This window comes from Pan troglodytes, chromosome 18, assembly GCF_028858775.2.
Source record: "Pan troglodytes isolate AG18354 chromosome 18, NHGRI_mPanTro3-v2.0_pri, whole genome shotgun sequence".
NCBI classification, from domain to species: Eukaryota; Metazoa; Chordata; class Mammalia; order Primates; family Hominidae; genus Pan; species Pan troglodytes.
In genome coordinates, this window is record NC_072416.2 from 36,696,891 (window position 1) to 36,712,975 (window position 16,085).

The 16,085-nt window shown below is 48.6% G+C and overlaps 1 protein-coding gene across 1 annotated transcript in view; it reads left to right on the plus strand.

Annotated features, from left to right (window-relative positions):
* Positions 1 to 14,397, plus strand: part of LOC112207886 (ATP-binding cassette sub-family C member 6-like) — a 44,840-nt gene extending 30,443 nt beyond the window's left edge. Inside the window, exons 13-19 of the mRNA XM_054669339.1 lie at positions 88 to 214; positions 430 to 606; positions 4,050 to 4,217; positions 5,379 to 5,553; positions 7,015 to 7,090; positions 9,595 to 9,715; positions 13,442 to 14,397. Of these exons, the coding sequence (XP_054525314.1) occupies positions 88 to 214; positions 430 to 606; positions 4,050 to 4,217; positions 5,379 to 5,553; positions 7,015 to 7,090; positions 9,595 to 9,715; positions 13,442 to 13,513 (916 nt within the window). The 3' untranslated portion in view covers positions 13,514 to 14,397. The remainder of the gene's footprint in view (positions 1 to 87; positions 215 to 429; positions 607 to 4,049; positions 4,218 to 5,378; positions 5,554 to 7,014; positions 7,091 to 9,594; positions 9,716 to 13,441) is intronic.
* The last annotated feature ends 1,688 nt before the right edge of the window (positions 14,398 to 16,085 follow it).

The window sequence follows — 16,085 nt, forward strand, 5'->3', positions numbered from 1 at the left end:
AAGCTCAGCTCCGTCTGGGGCTCATCCTTCCTCACAGAGGCGGGCTGAACCCTAACCAAGGTCATGTCTCCCCTCTTGCGTGTCCAGAATAAACCTCACGGTGCCCCAGGGCTGTCTGCTGGCTGTTGTCGGTCCAGTGGGGGCAGGGAAGTCCTCCCTGCTGTCCGCCCTCCTTGGGGAGCTGTCAAAGGTGGAGGGGTTCGTGAGCATCGAGGTGAGGCCACCCCCAGCCTGTCTGCTAGGATGTCCCCATCCTGAAAGCCCCACTTCCTCGCTGCCTTCCCACCCTCCCCATCCCAGCCAAGTTCACTTTCACTCATTCTCTCCACCTCTCACCCACCACTGAGAGCCCAGCTCCCACTGCTCCTCAAAACCTATCCCACCTCTGTCCCTATCATCCTCCTGTGACCAAAGTAAGTTGTGTTTTAGGGTGCTGTGGCCTACGTGCCCCAGGAGGCCTGGGTGCAGAACACCTCTGTGGTAGAGAATGTGTGCTTCGGGCAGGAGCTGGACCCACCCTGGCTGGAGAGAGTTCTAGAAGCCTGTGCCCTGCAGCCAGATGTGGACAGCTTCCCTGAGGGAGTCCATACTTCAGCTGGGGAGCAGGTGAGAGTTTGGGGGTCTTTTTGGGACAGGGAGACATTGCAGTTGGGAGTCATTTGGGTCCCCGACTCATCATGGGCAGTATGATGGAGAAATGAGAGGAATGGTTAGGGAAGTAGCGGAGAAAAAGGGCTCAGCTCAGCGTCAAGCACATGCTAGGTGCTCAATACGTAATCACTAATTGATAAGCAGAAATAGACACAAAGAGAGAGGCAGGGAGTTGTGGCAGGGATTGGCAGTGAGGAGCTCTCTGACAACTGAGAGTGAGAAGACCTAGACTCCTGTCTTACTCTGCCCTGCCTTGCTGAGTAATGTTGGTGTAATTGCTTCCCCTCTCTGGGCCTCACCAAGGGGTCTGGACAGAGATGTCCAAGAAACAGGATATATGCATCTGGAGCTATGGATTGGGCAGGGGTTGGCAAACTGTGACCCCAAGCCAAATCCAGCCCACCACTTGTGGTTTTGTTTTTTGTTTTGTTTTGGAGACAGAGTCTTGCTCTGTTGCACAGGCTGGCATGCAGTGATGCAATCTCGGCTCACTGCAACCTCCGCCTCCCACGTTCAAGCAATTCTCATACCTCAGCCTCCTGAGTAGCTGGAATTACAGGCACATACCACCACACCTGGCTAATTTTTATATTTTTAGTAGAGACAGGGTTTCACCATGTTGGCCAGGCTGGTCTCAAACTCCGGACCTCAGGTGATCTCCCCATTTACCTCAGAGACAAAGCCCAAGTCATGACAATCCCTGGCAAGGTCCCTGTGACCTGGCTCTGGTATCCATTAGCCCCATCTCCCATCATCATCTCTCAGCTTTACTGCAGCCACCTTAGTCTCTGTGATATTCCCTGATCCCCCACAGCACACTCTGGCCCCAGGGCCTTTGCACTGCTGTTCCCTCTGCTGGAAAGCTCTCCCCAGGAGTCCCCAGGGCTCATCCCTCACTTCTATCACCTTCACAGAGAGGCCTTTCCTGACCACCTTATCTACCACCACAGCCACCCTGCTAATGTTAGTGCACCCTACACCTGCACCTGCTTTTTCTCTTTTTTTTTTTTTTTTCTTTTTCTGAGACGGAGTCTCGCTCTGTTGCCCAGGCTGGAGTGCAGTGGCACAATCTTGGCTCACTGTAACCTCCACCTCCTGAGTTCAAGCATTCCTCCCACCTCAGCCTCATGAGTAGTTCAAGCAATCCTCCCACCTCAGCCTCATGAGTAGCTAGAATTACAGCCATGTGCCACCACAACTGGATAATTTCTTTTTGTACTTTTAGTAGAGATGGGGTTTCACCATGTTGGCCAGGCTGGTCTCAAACTGCTAACCTCAAGTGATCCACCCAGCTCCGCCTCCCAAAGTGCTGGGATTACAGGCGTGAGCCCCTGCACCTGGCTCCCCCTGCTTTACTATTTATTCTTCATAGCACTTTCCACCTGGTGTGCTGTCTGCGTTACTTGTTTATGGATTGCCTGTCTCTGTCCCCTTCATGAGAATGATGGATCCATTAAGAGAGCAGCAACTTTGTTTTGCTTATTGCTGTTTCCCCAGAGCCTACCTAGAACCATGCCTGGTTTATGATAACGAGGCAGTAGTTATTAGTGGAATGACTGAATGTAAGAATGAATGAATGGCTGGGTACGGTGGCTCATGCCTGTAATCCCAGCACTTTGGGAAGCCAAGGCGGGAGGGTTGCTTGAGGTCAGGAGTTTAAGACCAGCCTGGCCAACATGGTGAAGCCCCATCTCTACTAAAAATACAAAAATTAGCCAGGCATGGTGGCGTTCCTGTAATCCCAGCTACTTGGGAGGCTGAGGCAGGAGAATCGCTTGAACCCAGTAGGCAGAGGTTGCAGTGAGCCGAGATCAAGCCATTGCACTCCAGCCTGGGTGACAGAGTGGAACTCCATCTCAAAAATAAATAAAAATAAGTTTTAAAAGAATGAATGAAAGACAAGAAGGCCTAGATAGAAGGAATAAGCTAAAGTAATCAATAGTGCACAAGGGAAATTATAGTTAATGATCATTTACTTGTATATTTCAAGATAGCTAGAAGAGAAGGATTGTTGTGTTCCCAATACAAAAGATAAATATTTGAGGTGATGACTATTTCAGTTACCCTGATTTGATCATTACATATTGTCTACAGCAGGGGTCCCCAACCCCCGGGCCATGGATCAGCACCAGTCTGTGGCCTGTTAGGAACTGGGCAGGCAGCACAGCAGGAGGTGGGCAGAGGGCAGGCGAGTGAGGTTTCATCTGTATTTACAGCCATTCCTTATTGTTCCCATCATCGCCTGAGCTCCACCTCCTGTCAGATCAGTGGCAGCATTAGATTCTCATAGGAGCACAAACCCTACTGTAAACTGCACATGTGAGGGATCTTATGAGAATCTAATGCCTGATGATCTGTCACTGCCTCCCATCATCCCCAGAAGGGACTATCTAGTTTCAGGAAAACAAGCTCAGGGCTCCCACTGATACTGCATGATGGTGAGTCATTATATATTACAATGTAATAATAATACAAGTAGGCCGGGCACAGTGGCTCACGCCTGTAATCCCAGCACTTTGGGAGGCCAAGGTGGGTGGATCACCTGAGGGCAGGAGTTCAAGACCAGCCTGGCCAACATGGTGAAACCCCATCTCTACTAAAAATACAGAAACTAGCCAGGCGTGGTAGTGGGTGCCTGTAATTCCAGCTACTCAGGAGGCTGAGGCAGGAGAATTGCTTGGACCCAGGAGGCAGAGGTTGCAGTGAGTCAAGATCATGCCATTGCACTCCAGCCTGGGTGACAAGAGCAAAACTCCATCTCAATAATAACAATGACAACAACAGTAATAATAATACTAGAAGTGCACAATAAACGTAATGTGCTTGAATCATCCTGAAACCATCCCCCGGACCATCCCCCTGCCCCCAGGTCCATGGAAAAATCGTCTTCTACAAAACTGGTCCCTGGTGCCAAAAAGGCTGGGGACCACTGCCCTACAGGTATCCAAATACCACTTGTGCCCCTCAAATAGTTACAACTATTACATATCAATAAAAACTAAAAGAAAAAATTAAAATTAAAATAAAAAAGTAGGACTGAAAAGCTGCCACTGGATGAGGGAATAGGGAAATGGATGGTGGTCTCAGTGGAGAAAGGGAAACAGGAGTTGGACTCAAAGAGATACAGAGTGAGCAGGAGGAGACAGAGTGGATTGGGAAGTGTAGGTAACTCCTCCAGGAAGCGTGCTTGGGGAGTGGAGAAGTGAGGTCGGGTAAGGATGGAGGCATTGTTGGTTCGAGAGCGAGTGCCTTGGAAGCTGGGCCTGTCCCCAGGGAATAGGCATGTTGAGCTGTACCTCACCCTGATGGGCAGGTGTGCCCTGACCTGCCGCAGCCTGGGCACCCCAGTTTCACCCTGTAGATGCTGACTCAGGCCACTGTTCCTTTTGTGGCCACAGGGCATGAATCTCTCCGGAGGCCAGAAGCAGCGGCTGAGCCTGGCCCGGGCTGTATACAGAAAGGCAGCTGTGTACCTGCTGGATGACCCCCTGGCGGCCCTGGATGCCCACGTTGGCCAGCATGTCTTCAACCAGGTCATTGGGCCTGGTGGGCTACTCCAGGGAACAGTAAGTTTGGGAACATGTGTCAGACAGTACAGGGCAAAGGCAGAGGAAGCACTTAGCATCCAGTCCTAACCCAAGTTTATCTCACCTCCCCCTTCCACTTGAGTCCAATTTCCTCTTTGTATTGGTCAGCTTTTGCTGTGACAATGCTATGTAACAAACAACCCCCAGATCCCAGCAGCTTACAACAGCAGGTGTTTCTTCCTTATGGATCTGTGATTTAACTACTACAGCTTTGCCGTGGATGATTGGCCAGGGTCAGATGTACTCCTTGTCTTCTTGTTTTGAGACACAGGCTAAGGGAGTCCCCTCTGTTTCTCTATTTGGATATGCTGTTTACAAGAAAGGTGGCAGGAGCACAAGAAGGGGAGCTGTCCCCACTCTGAGTCCAGGGACAATACCGCCACCCCAACCCCCAGCTCAGGAGGCTGGCCAAGCACATATGTGTAACTTTTTTCTTTTTTTTTTTGAGATGGAGTCTCGCTCTGTCTTTCAGTCTGAAGGGCAGTGGTGCGATCTCCGCTCACTGGAAGCTCCGGCTCCTGGGTTCACGCCATTCTCCTGCCTCAGCCTCCCAAGTAGCTGGGACTACAGGTGCCCGCCACCACGCCCGGCTAATTTTTTGTATTTTTAGTAGAGACAGGGTTTCACCCGGTTGGCCAGGCTGGTCTCGAACTCCTGACCTCAGGTGATCCACCCGCCTCGGCCTCCCAAAGTGCTGGGATTATAGGCATGAGCCACTGCGCCCGGCCGTACATTTTTTTTTCTTTCTTTCTCTCTCTCTCTCTTTCCTTCCTTCCTTTGTTTCTTTTCTTTTCTTCTTTCTTTTCTTTTCTTTCTTTCCTTTCTTGACAGAGTCTTGCTCTGTCACCCAGGATGGAGTGCTGTGGTCCAATCTCGCCTCACTGCAAGCTCCACCTCCCAGGTTCAAGTGATTCTCTTGCCTTAGCCTCCAAAGTAGCTGAGACTACAGGTGTGCACCATCTTACCTAACTAATTTTTGTATTTTTAGTAGAGACAGGGCTTAGCCGTGTCAGCCAGGCTGGTCTCGAACTTCTGGCCTCAAGTGATCCACATGCTTTGGCTTCCCAAAGTGTTGGGATTACAGGCATGAGCCACTGCACCCGGCCACATGTGTGTAACTTCTACCCCTTCCCTGCCCAGACACGGATTCTCGTGACGCACGCACTCCACATCCTGCCCCAGGCTGATTGGATCATAGTGCTGGCAAATGGGGCCATCGCAGAGATGGGTTCCTACCAGGAGCTTCTGCAGAGGAAGGGGGCCCTCATGTGTCTTCTGGATCAAGCCAGACAGCCAGGAGATACAGGAGAAGGAGGTACTAGGTGGGCTTTGCTGATTCTCCATGCCTGGCTCCTGCCACCCTTGGGGGAAAAGGCTCAAAGGGTCCTACTGGCATGAATGGAGTGCTCTGGTCACACCCTGTCTGCAGGCCTAGGCCTGGAAGCAGACAGCTCTCTTCATAGGTCACCTTTCTCCAAGAATAGCCAGTAACACCATCTATGAGCCAGGGGCTGTGCTAAGTGCTTCTGTAAAACATACACTATTTCATTTGATTCTCACAGTACCCCCAGCGGCATGTGAAGTTATTGCTGTCATTTTACAGATGAGCAAACTGAGGCAAAGAGAGTTAAATCACTTGCCCAAGGTCACAAGATTAGAACTTGAGTATGTCCAGCTCCAGAGTCTATGCTTGGAGTTGCTATGGAGACAGCCCAAGAAGGACTTTGATGCCTAGAAAGCTACACCATGCTAGCTAGGGTTTCTAATAATCCAAAAAAACAGTGTGCTGGATACATGGCAAGGTTCTGGAAGTAAAGTTGCCAAGCCAAGCTCACCCACAATGACTGAAAAGTAGCAACTAACAGCACATCACAGAGGTTAGCTCATTTAATCAACATAATGCCCCTGTGAGGCTGGTACTAGAATCATTTCCATTTCACAGATGAGGAAACTGAGGCCCAGAAGTTAAGGAACTAGTCCCAGGTTACATGGCTTGTAAGTGGCAGCACTGAGATTTGAACCCAAGCAACTTGATTCCAGAGAATGTGTTTTTTAATCGCTACCCTCTATACTATCCCTTCATGACAAAGCAAGGATTCACATCCAGGTCTCTCTCAATCTCAGGCTTTGCTTCTTCTGAGAACATCTGCTTAGCACTGGCCCACCCTGGTTAAAACCTTAAGTGTTGATTTACAATGTCACAGTCCTGAAGCTTGAAGATAGAACTTGCCTGTTTGTATTGGTCAGCTTTTGCTGTGATGATGCTGTGTAACAAAATAGCCCCCAAATCTTAGCAGCTTACAGTAGCAGTTATTTGTTGCTTACAGGTCTGTGGTTAAACTACTACAGATCTGCTTTCAGTTACTGGCCACACCTGGGGGATAGTGGTGGGGAGGTGTCCTTCCTAGGGGAGATGGTACCTGAGGGTAGGTGAGAGCCAGAAAAGAGCATTCCAGACACAAGGAACTGCTTGAGCAAGGCTGTTGGGGGAAACAGAGGTAACTTGACTTTGTACAGTGTTAAATGCTGTTTTTCCAACCTCAGGTTCATAGTAGGTGCTCAGTTATCACTGATTGAAGAAATGAATGAGTGAGTGAATGCCTGAAGGATGTTCCTGGAAGAACTCAGAGTGGGGTGTTGAGAGAGGTTGCTGGAGACGTGGCAGGAGCCAGATCAGGGGAAATGGATGGTCAGAGCGGTTAAGGCCACATAGTCAGTGGGTGTCAAAGTGAGTATCTGGGCCATGTTGTGTGACAGGACTCTCTTGACCTTGCAGAAACAGAACCTGGGACCAGCACCAAGGACCCCAGAGGCACCTCTGCAGGCAGGAGGCCCGAGCTTAGACGCGAGAGGTGAGTCCACCGTGGCGCCACACTCAGAAGGGCACAGGCTCAAGCTGAAGTGGCTGAAGGGACCACCCGCATCTCGGGCAGTTAGGCAGGCAACCAAAACCATTATGGATAGAGAACCTGCTGAAGTACCCCCATGGTGCCCTGCTGAGGGATAATTTACCAAAATTGGTCCAGTTAGCCAAGATGATTAGGCCCCCATAAGGTCAGTTCATGGAATGAACAATATGCCTTCCAATTGATGGATGTCTTCAAGTGGGCCGAGGCCAGCTTGCTGGAGTTGTCTGAATGCTGCAGTAGGGCAGGACTGGTTCCTCCCCATAGCTGTAAACCACCATGCCAGGCCCGGCCACTTATGCTTTGACAGGCTGGCTATGCACAGGGCTTGGGTCTGTATGCACAGCATCACTTGACGCTGGCCAGAACACGTGGGCAAGGGGCCAGGAGGAGGCCTCCGGTCCCCTCTTTTCTCAGCTCCCTCCAGCCAGCCAGGACACAGCTGGGCTCACTGTGGAGCTGTCTGCAGCACAAGGACCTGCTGCCTGATACTCTCCCCTCTTAATGAGAGGGGTCTTGGGAAGCAGAACAACAGGCCACTGATACCAGATGGCCTGAGCTTAAGTGCCTGCTATACAGGGGTGGTGGGCGGCAGCGATCTTGAGGGGCCTCAGTCCCCGGGGACCATTGGGGCTGACCCCCATCCCAGCTAGCCAACCTGAGGGCACTTCTCAATCACACACACACTGAGAAATCCCACCACCTTCACAGCGCACAAGAATCTGAAGTAAGTTCAGATGGATAGGTAGTCATGTTAAAAGAAAACCAGTAGACACATTAAGGCTGGGCACGGTGGCTCACACCTGTAATCCCAGCACTTTGGGAAGCTGAAGCGGGTGGATCACTAGCTAGAGGTCAGGAGTTCGAGACCAGCCTGGCCTACATGGTGAACACGTCTCTACTAAAAATAAAAAATAAGTAAATTTTTTTTAAAAAGCCGGCGTGGTGGCATGTGCCTGTAGTCCCAGCTACTCGGGAGGCTGAGGCACGAGAATCGCTTGAACCTCGGAGGCGGAGGTTGCAGTGAGCCGAGATTGTGCCAAATTAACCTCTAGCAAATTTAATGTGTCTGAGGTTTTTTGTTTTTTGGGGGGGGGTTTTTGAGACAGAATCTTGCTCTGTCACCCAGGCTGGAGTGCAATGGCACAATCTCGGCTCACTGCAATCCCTGTCTCCCAGGTTCAAGCGATTCTCATGCCTCAGTCTCTTGAGTAGCTGGGACTACAGGCACATGTGACCAGGCCCGGCTAATTTTTGTATTTTTAGTAGAGACAGGGTTTTGCCATGTTGTCCAGGATGGTCTCAAACTCCTGACCTCAGGTGTTCCACCTGCCTCAGCCTCCCAAAGTGCTGGGATTACACGCGTGAGCCACTGCACCTGGCTAACAGAGGTTAACTAAGCAAAGAATGATCCGCACATCGGGCAGTCCCTGAACCAGAATACGTCCAGAGAGGCTCTGGTACAGCCATGGGGTCAAAGATTAATAGACAGAAAAAGGAAGGTGAAGGACAGAAAACAGAAGTGAGGTACAGAAACAGCCGGATTGGTTACAGCTCAGCTTTGCTTTATTGGAACATGGTTTGAACGGTTGGTTGCCTTTGATTGGCTGAAACTCACTGATTGACACAGGAGTAGGTTGCAGTCTGTTTGAGTCCAATTAGGTTACAGTTCACTATGTACGGGGAAAACCTTTAGGCCAAACTTAAAATATGTAGGGAGGCAGCTTTGGGCTAACCTTAATTTAATAGGAGGTAGGTAGACATGTATATGTAGATATACAGGTATGTAGATGAATGGATAAATGGATGGATGGATAGATAGATAATATTCCTATTTTTACAGCTGAGGAAACTGAGGCACAGAGGTTAAGTCAGCCCACTTATCCACAGATAAAACATTCAAAGAGTCTTTAGCATCTGAATTGTGCATAATTTATATTCTGCCAGTTGGACTGACAAATCTGATGGTATACAGTAGGAACAAAACAACTGCACGAAAGCTTAAGCCAAAATAAAAATTCTGAGAACAGGCTGGGCGTGGTGGCTCATGCCTGTAATCCCAGCACTTTGGGAGGCTGAGGCAGGTGGATTGCTTGAGCTCAGGAGTTTGAGACCAACCTGGGCAATGTAGCAAGACCCCATCTCAAAAAAAAAAAAAGAAAATTCTGAGAACAGAGTTCCAATGGTGGGCAAGTTAAGTTCATCCTGTGAATTGGCATCAGAAGAATGGGCTTGCTTGACCCTGGGGTAATAGATGGCATTTAGCTGGGTACCATATGGGAAGAAGGGAAGTGTGATATCTGGTCAGTATTCTGTTAGATAAATGAATGAATGAAAGAGTACAGAGTGTACCCAGAACTCAGTGGCTGTCAGTGGGCCTGAGGGTTAGGCACATACACCCCACCATTGGGAGAGATACTGACTTTGTCTTCATTTCCTCTAAATGACAGGTCCATCAAGTCAGTCCCTGAGAAGGACCGTACCACTTCAGAAGCCCAGACAGAGGTTCCTCTGGATGACCCTGACAGGGCAGGATGGCCAGCAGGAAAGGACAGCATCCAATACGGCAGGGTAACCACCAGCTTCACCCACCCCTCCCCACCCACCGCTGCCACCTCCAGGGGCCCAAGTCCTCCCACCAAATGTAGCACTTGGCAGTGATACTCACCTTTCTTGAGCACCTACTATGTGCCAGTAGCATTCTAGATGTTCATTTTCTTAATCCTCACAACCACCCTAAAAAATAGATATGATAGCTCTATTTCAGACATAAAGAAACTGAATTCTTTTAAAATTTATTTTATTTTGATTTTGAGAAAGTGGCTCGCTCACTCACCCAGGCTGGACCACAGTGATGTAATCATAGCTCACTGCAGCCTCGACCTCCTGGGCTCAAGCAATCCTCCTACCTCAGTCTCTCAAGTAGCTGGGACTACAGGCGTGTGCCACCATGCCCAGCTAATGTTTGTATTTTCAGTAGAGATGGGTTTTGCCATGTTGCCCAGGTTGGTCTGGAACTCCTGGGCTCAAGTGATCCTCTGGCCTCTGCCTCCCAAAGTGCAGGGGTTACAGGTGTGAGCCACTGTGCCCAGCCAAGAAACCGAAGTCTTAAAGAGTTAAGAGACTTGTTTGCGTTTTCATAGCTAGCCTGGGACACAACCTGGGACTCAAATCTGGGACTCAAATCTAGGCCAGTCTGAGTCTGAAGCTTACACTGTTTCTCATCTTCTATACTGCTATGTATCTCCACCTACCTACTTACCCATTCCATCATCCACCTAGATGCTCATCCACCCACCCACCTATCCATCCCACCCACTCTTTTATCCATCCCATCCATTCACCTACCCACTGATTTATCCATCCCATCCACCCATTTATCCATCCATCCCACCCACCCATTTATCCATCCTACCCACTCATTTATCCATCCCACCCCCTCATTTATCCACCCCACCCACTCATTTATCCATCCATCCCACCCCCTCATTTATCCATCCCACCCACTCATTTATCCATCCATCCCACCCTCTCATTTATCCATCCCACCCACTCATTTATCCATCCATCCCACCCTCTCATTTATCCATCCCACCCACTCATTTATCCATCCATCCCACCCCCTCATTTATCCATCCCACCCACTCATTTATCCATCCATCCCACCCCCTCATTTATCCATCCCACCCACTCATTTAGCCATCCCACCCACTCATTTAGCCATCCCACCCCCTCATTTATCCATCCCACCCACTCATTTATGCATCCCACCCACTCATTTATCCATCCCACCCCCTCATTTATCCATCCCACCCCCTCATTTATCCATCTCACCCACTCATTTATGCATCCCACCCACTCATTTATCCATCCCACCCACTCATTTATCCATCCCACCCACTCATTTGTCCATCCCACTCATTTATGCATCCCACCCACTCATTTATCCATCCCACCCACTCATTTATCCATCCCACTCACTCATTTATCCATCCCACCCACCCATTTATCCATCCCACTCACTCATTTATCCATCCCACCCACTCATTTATCCATCCCACCCACTCATTTATCCATCCCATCCACTCATTTATCCATCCTATCCACTCATCCATCCCACCCACCCACCCACTCATTTATCCATCCCACCCACTCATTTATCCATCTCACCCACCCAACCACTCATTTATCCATCCCAACCACTCATTTATCCGTCCCACCCACCCATTTATCCATCCCACCCACCCACCCATTCATTTATCCATCCATCCCACCTACTCATTTATCCATCCCTCCCACCAACTCATTTATCCATCCCACCCACTCATTTATCCATCCATCCCACCAACTCATTTATCTGTCCATCCCATCCACTCATTTATCTATCCATCCCACCCACTCATTTATCTGTCCAACCTGTCCACTCACCCACCTACTCATTTATCCATCCCATTCACTTACCCATCCATCTATCCCACCTAACAATACATCCAACCATTCCCTCACCTATACATCTGTCTGTTCAGCTGTTCATCCATTCATTGATCTTTCCATCCATTCATCCAGTCATTCACACACCTACCTACCTACCCACCCGCTCATTTATTCACCCACCTACCCTCTCGACCATCCAGCAAACATGTACACGATACCCACTATGTGCCAGGCTAAGTCTGGTAGAGATTAGACACTAGTGAGGATAGACGGAGAGTAAATAATTATGCTAATAAGTAAGCTATGTCCAATAACAATAAGTGCTATAAAGAAAATAAGAATGATCAGGCGCAGTGGCTCATGCCTGTAATCCCAACACTTTCAGAGGCTGAGGCAGGAGGATTGCTTGAGGCCAGGAGTTCGAGGCTGCAGTGAGCTATGATCACATCACTGCAATCCAGCCTGGGTGACAGAGTGAGACCCTGCCTCTTAAAAGAAATAATGATGAAATAGAGACCACTGAGAAACCATACCATGGTTGGTATGGACAGGATGCTCTGAGAAGTGACATTTGAGCTTCCCCAAAGAATGTGTGAAGGAACCAATCATACAAAGGGCAGGAGAAAGAGCGCTCCAGGCAGAGAGAGCAGCAGGTGCACTGGCTCCGAGGTGGGAAGTAGCTTAGGGTGCCAGAGAAAGGGGTCCCATGAGGCTGGCAGGCAGTGAGTGGGGGTGAGATAAAAAGCTTGGAATTTCTTTCTTTCGTTCTTTCTTTCTTTTTTTTTTTTTTTGAGACAGAGTTTCGCTCTTGTCGCCCAGAGAAGAGTGTAATGGTGCAATCTCAGCTCACTGCAACCTCCACCTCCTGGCTTCAAACGATTCTCTTGCCTTAGCCTCTCGAGTAGCTGGGACTACAGGTGCCTGCCACCACACCTGGCTAATTTTTGTATTTTTAGTAGAGATGGGGTTTCACTACGTTGGTCCAGGCTGGTCTCAAACTCCTGAGCTCAGGTGACACACCCGCCTTGGCTTCCCAAAGTGCTTACAGGTATGAGCCACCTCTCCTGGCTGGGATTTCTTCTAAGAGCAAGAGATAGCCATGGACAGGCCAACGACAAGATATAATTAGATTAATGTTTTCAACAGTCCCGTCTGGCTGCAGCTGTGCAGAGAACTTCAGATTTGTAGGAGCAGGACCTTAAGCCAGTGGCTGAACCTCTCTGTGCCTCAGTTTCCTTATCTGTGAAATGGAGGTTGTTATAAGGAGAGACACATGCCTGACCTATGGTGGGTGTTCAAGAAAACCCTTCTAGCTGGGTGTGGTGGCTCACACCTGTAATCCAAGCACTTTGGAAGGCCGAGGAGGGAGGATCGCTTGAGGCCAGGAGTCTGAGACTAGCCTGGACAACATAGCGAGACTCCATCTCTTTAAAACTATGAAAATTAACAAAACATGGTGGTACAAACCTATAGTCCTGACTACTCGGGAGGCTGAGGCGGGGGGATTACTTGAGCCTAGGAGTTCAAGGCTGCAGTGAGCCATGATCATGCCAGTGTACTCCAGCCTGGGTGACATGGGCGACAAAGCAAGACCCTGTCCTCAAAAAAAAAAAAAAAAGAAAAGAAAAAATATTAATACTAGCTCCCTGGGGATTGTATAGGAGATGGGGGTTCTAAGGCTGGCTGGGGCCTGTCAGGGAAATGGTGCTCCTGGTGGGAGGCACAGCGGGAGAACCGGTGAGGTCTGCGTGGTGGTTCCATCTGCCATGGGCATGTTTTCTGGGAGCCTCGCCTGGCCTTGCCTCAACTCACCCCTCCCGCTGGGGGCTCTCTCTGCCTCCCTCTCCCTCATGTGTGCTACAGGTGAAGGCCACAGTGCACCTGGCCTACCTGCGTGCCGTGGGCCCGAGACTGCACGATTGCACTCCAGCCTGAGTGACAGAGTGAGACGCTGTCTCAAAAAAATTAAAAAAAAGAGTTGCCAGTGGCAAGGAAAGGAATGGATTAGTAAGAGGCACAGAAGAGGTACATAAGAGGTAAGAGGCACCACCTTTCGGGGTGATAAAAGTATTCCCTGTGGTCATGGTGGTGCTTACAAGACTGTATACATTTGTCAAAACTCATTAAGAATGTTCTATCCACTATAGGATGAGTAAAGTGAACAATAAAATATTACATCGTTTCCAAGAGCTAGAAGAAGGACATTGAATGTTCCCAACACAAAGAGATGATAAATGTCATTATATAGGAAGTAGCAAAATAAAAGTAAAGGTAAATGCTTGAGATGATGGATATGCTAATTATCCTGATCTTATCTCCCCACACATTATATGTATTAATATCAAAACATTACTAAGAGCTGGACTCAGTGGCTCACACCTGTAATCCCAGCACTGTGGGAAGCTGAGACAGGAGGATCCCTTGAGGCCAGGAGTTCAAGACCAACCTGGGCAACATAAGAAGCCCCTGTCTCTGTAAAAAAATTAAAAATTAGCCTGGCACGGTGGTGCATGCCTATGGTTCCAGCTACTCAGGAGGCTAAGACGGGAAGACAGCTAGAGCCCAGGAGGTCAAGGCTGCAGTGAGTTGTAGTCATGCCACTGCACTCCAGCCTGGGCCACAGAGCGAGACCCTGTCTCAAAACCAACCAACCAAACAACTAAAAAAATCATTATGGACTCCATGAACATGTATGATTATTTGTCAATTAAGAAATAAATTTTTTAAGTTGAAAAAACTCACTCAAGCTGTACACTTAAAAAAACTTGAATTTGTTTTAAATCGGTGAGTTTTACTTTATATAGATTATACCTCAATAAAGCTGATTAAAATATTTGTCATAAAGTATTTGTCTTCATTTTATATGTTTGTGTGTACATTTCTAAAAGTCTAGAAAACTGCATACCAAAATATTATACTAGGGTTCTATCTGGTCAAATACGAGACAGTGTGAATATCAATAAGAAAAATAATTATATGTCCATCACCCTAACACCCCAAAAAGTGTTGAAAGACAAATATATTTAAATGCATTTGTTCAAAATGATTTTTGTTGTTGTTGTTTGAGATGGAGTCTTGCTCTGTTGTCTACGCTGGAGTGCAGTGGTGCAATCTTGGCTCACTGCACTCTGGGTTCAAGCGATTCTCCTGCCTTAGCTTCCTGAGTAACCAGGGTTACAGGCGTGCACCATCACATCCAGCTAATTTTTGTATTTTTAGTAGAGACGGGGCTTCGCCAAGTTGGCCAGGCTGGTCTCAAACTCCTGACCTCAAGTGATCCACCAGCCTCGGGCTCTCAAAGTGATGGGATTACAGGCGTGAGCCACTGTGCCCAGCCCCAAATGCATTATTTTTTAAATGGGTACAGAAAGTGGGGTGGAAATGTGAAAATCTTGATTCTGCCTTTTCTATACAAATTGTTCCTTAGGGTAACTAAATTAAGAAGGGGAAGTCTCTCTTGATGGAAGATTAGGTCATTAAATGTCCTGTCTACATGGGAAGCCCATGGATGGTAGATTCACGTTATCTGTCCTGTTATCCGATGTGTTTATGAGGAGAGGGACAGAGACAACACACTCTATAGGCCTGTCCGGCCCCCTGTTCCTGACTCTCTGACCATAGCTGCAGGGGCTGTCCTGGAAACACTGGCTTACAGCCCCTTCTACCTCTTGCTGCTGGGCTCCAAAGAACTGAGTTGCTGGCTAAGTGACGACATATGGCCACCAGGATCTATGCGTGGTTGACATCCCTCCTTCAGCAGGGAATTCACAACTCCTTTGAATTCACTGATAATCCCCACGCTTGGGCCCCAGATCCCACAGCGACAGAATAAAGACCCATGTCCCACTCCTGGATCCCTAGAGCTGAGCAGCCAACTCCTGAAACCCAACCTTTTGGGTGATGCAGATTTTGCAAGACAGAATGGGAGTGGCAGATATTCCAATACCTATTTTTTTCCTTTCAGGGCTGAAAATAATAATTTAAAAACGAATTTTAAGAACCTGCTGCTGGTTGCAGTGGTTCATGCCTATAATCCCAGCACTTTGGGAGGCCAAGGCCAATGGAACACCTGAGGTCAGGAGTTCGAGACCAGCCTGGCCAACATGTGAAAACCTATCTCTACTAAAAATACAAAAAGTTGCTGGGCGTGGTAGCATGCGCCTATAATCCCAGCTACTCGGGAGGCTGAGGCAGGAGAATCACTTGAACCCGGGAGGTGGAGGTTGCAGTGAGCCAAGATTGTGCCTCTCACTGAACTCCAGCCTGGGCAGTAAGAGCGAAACTCGGTCTCAAAAAAACAAAAAACAAACCTGGAAGTTGATTTGCTCAGAGATTTTCTGCTGGGAGACCTGATATCGTAGCTGATGAAAAAGAAGTGGCGGCTAGGTGCAGTGGCTCACACCTGTAATCCTAGCACTTTGTTGGGGCTGAGGTAGGAGGATTGCTTGAGGTCCAGAGTTCAAGACCAGCTGGCCAACATGGCGAAACCTGATCTCTACTAAAAACA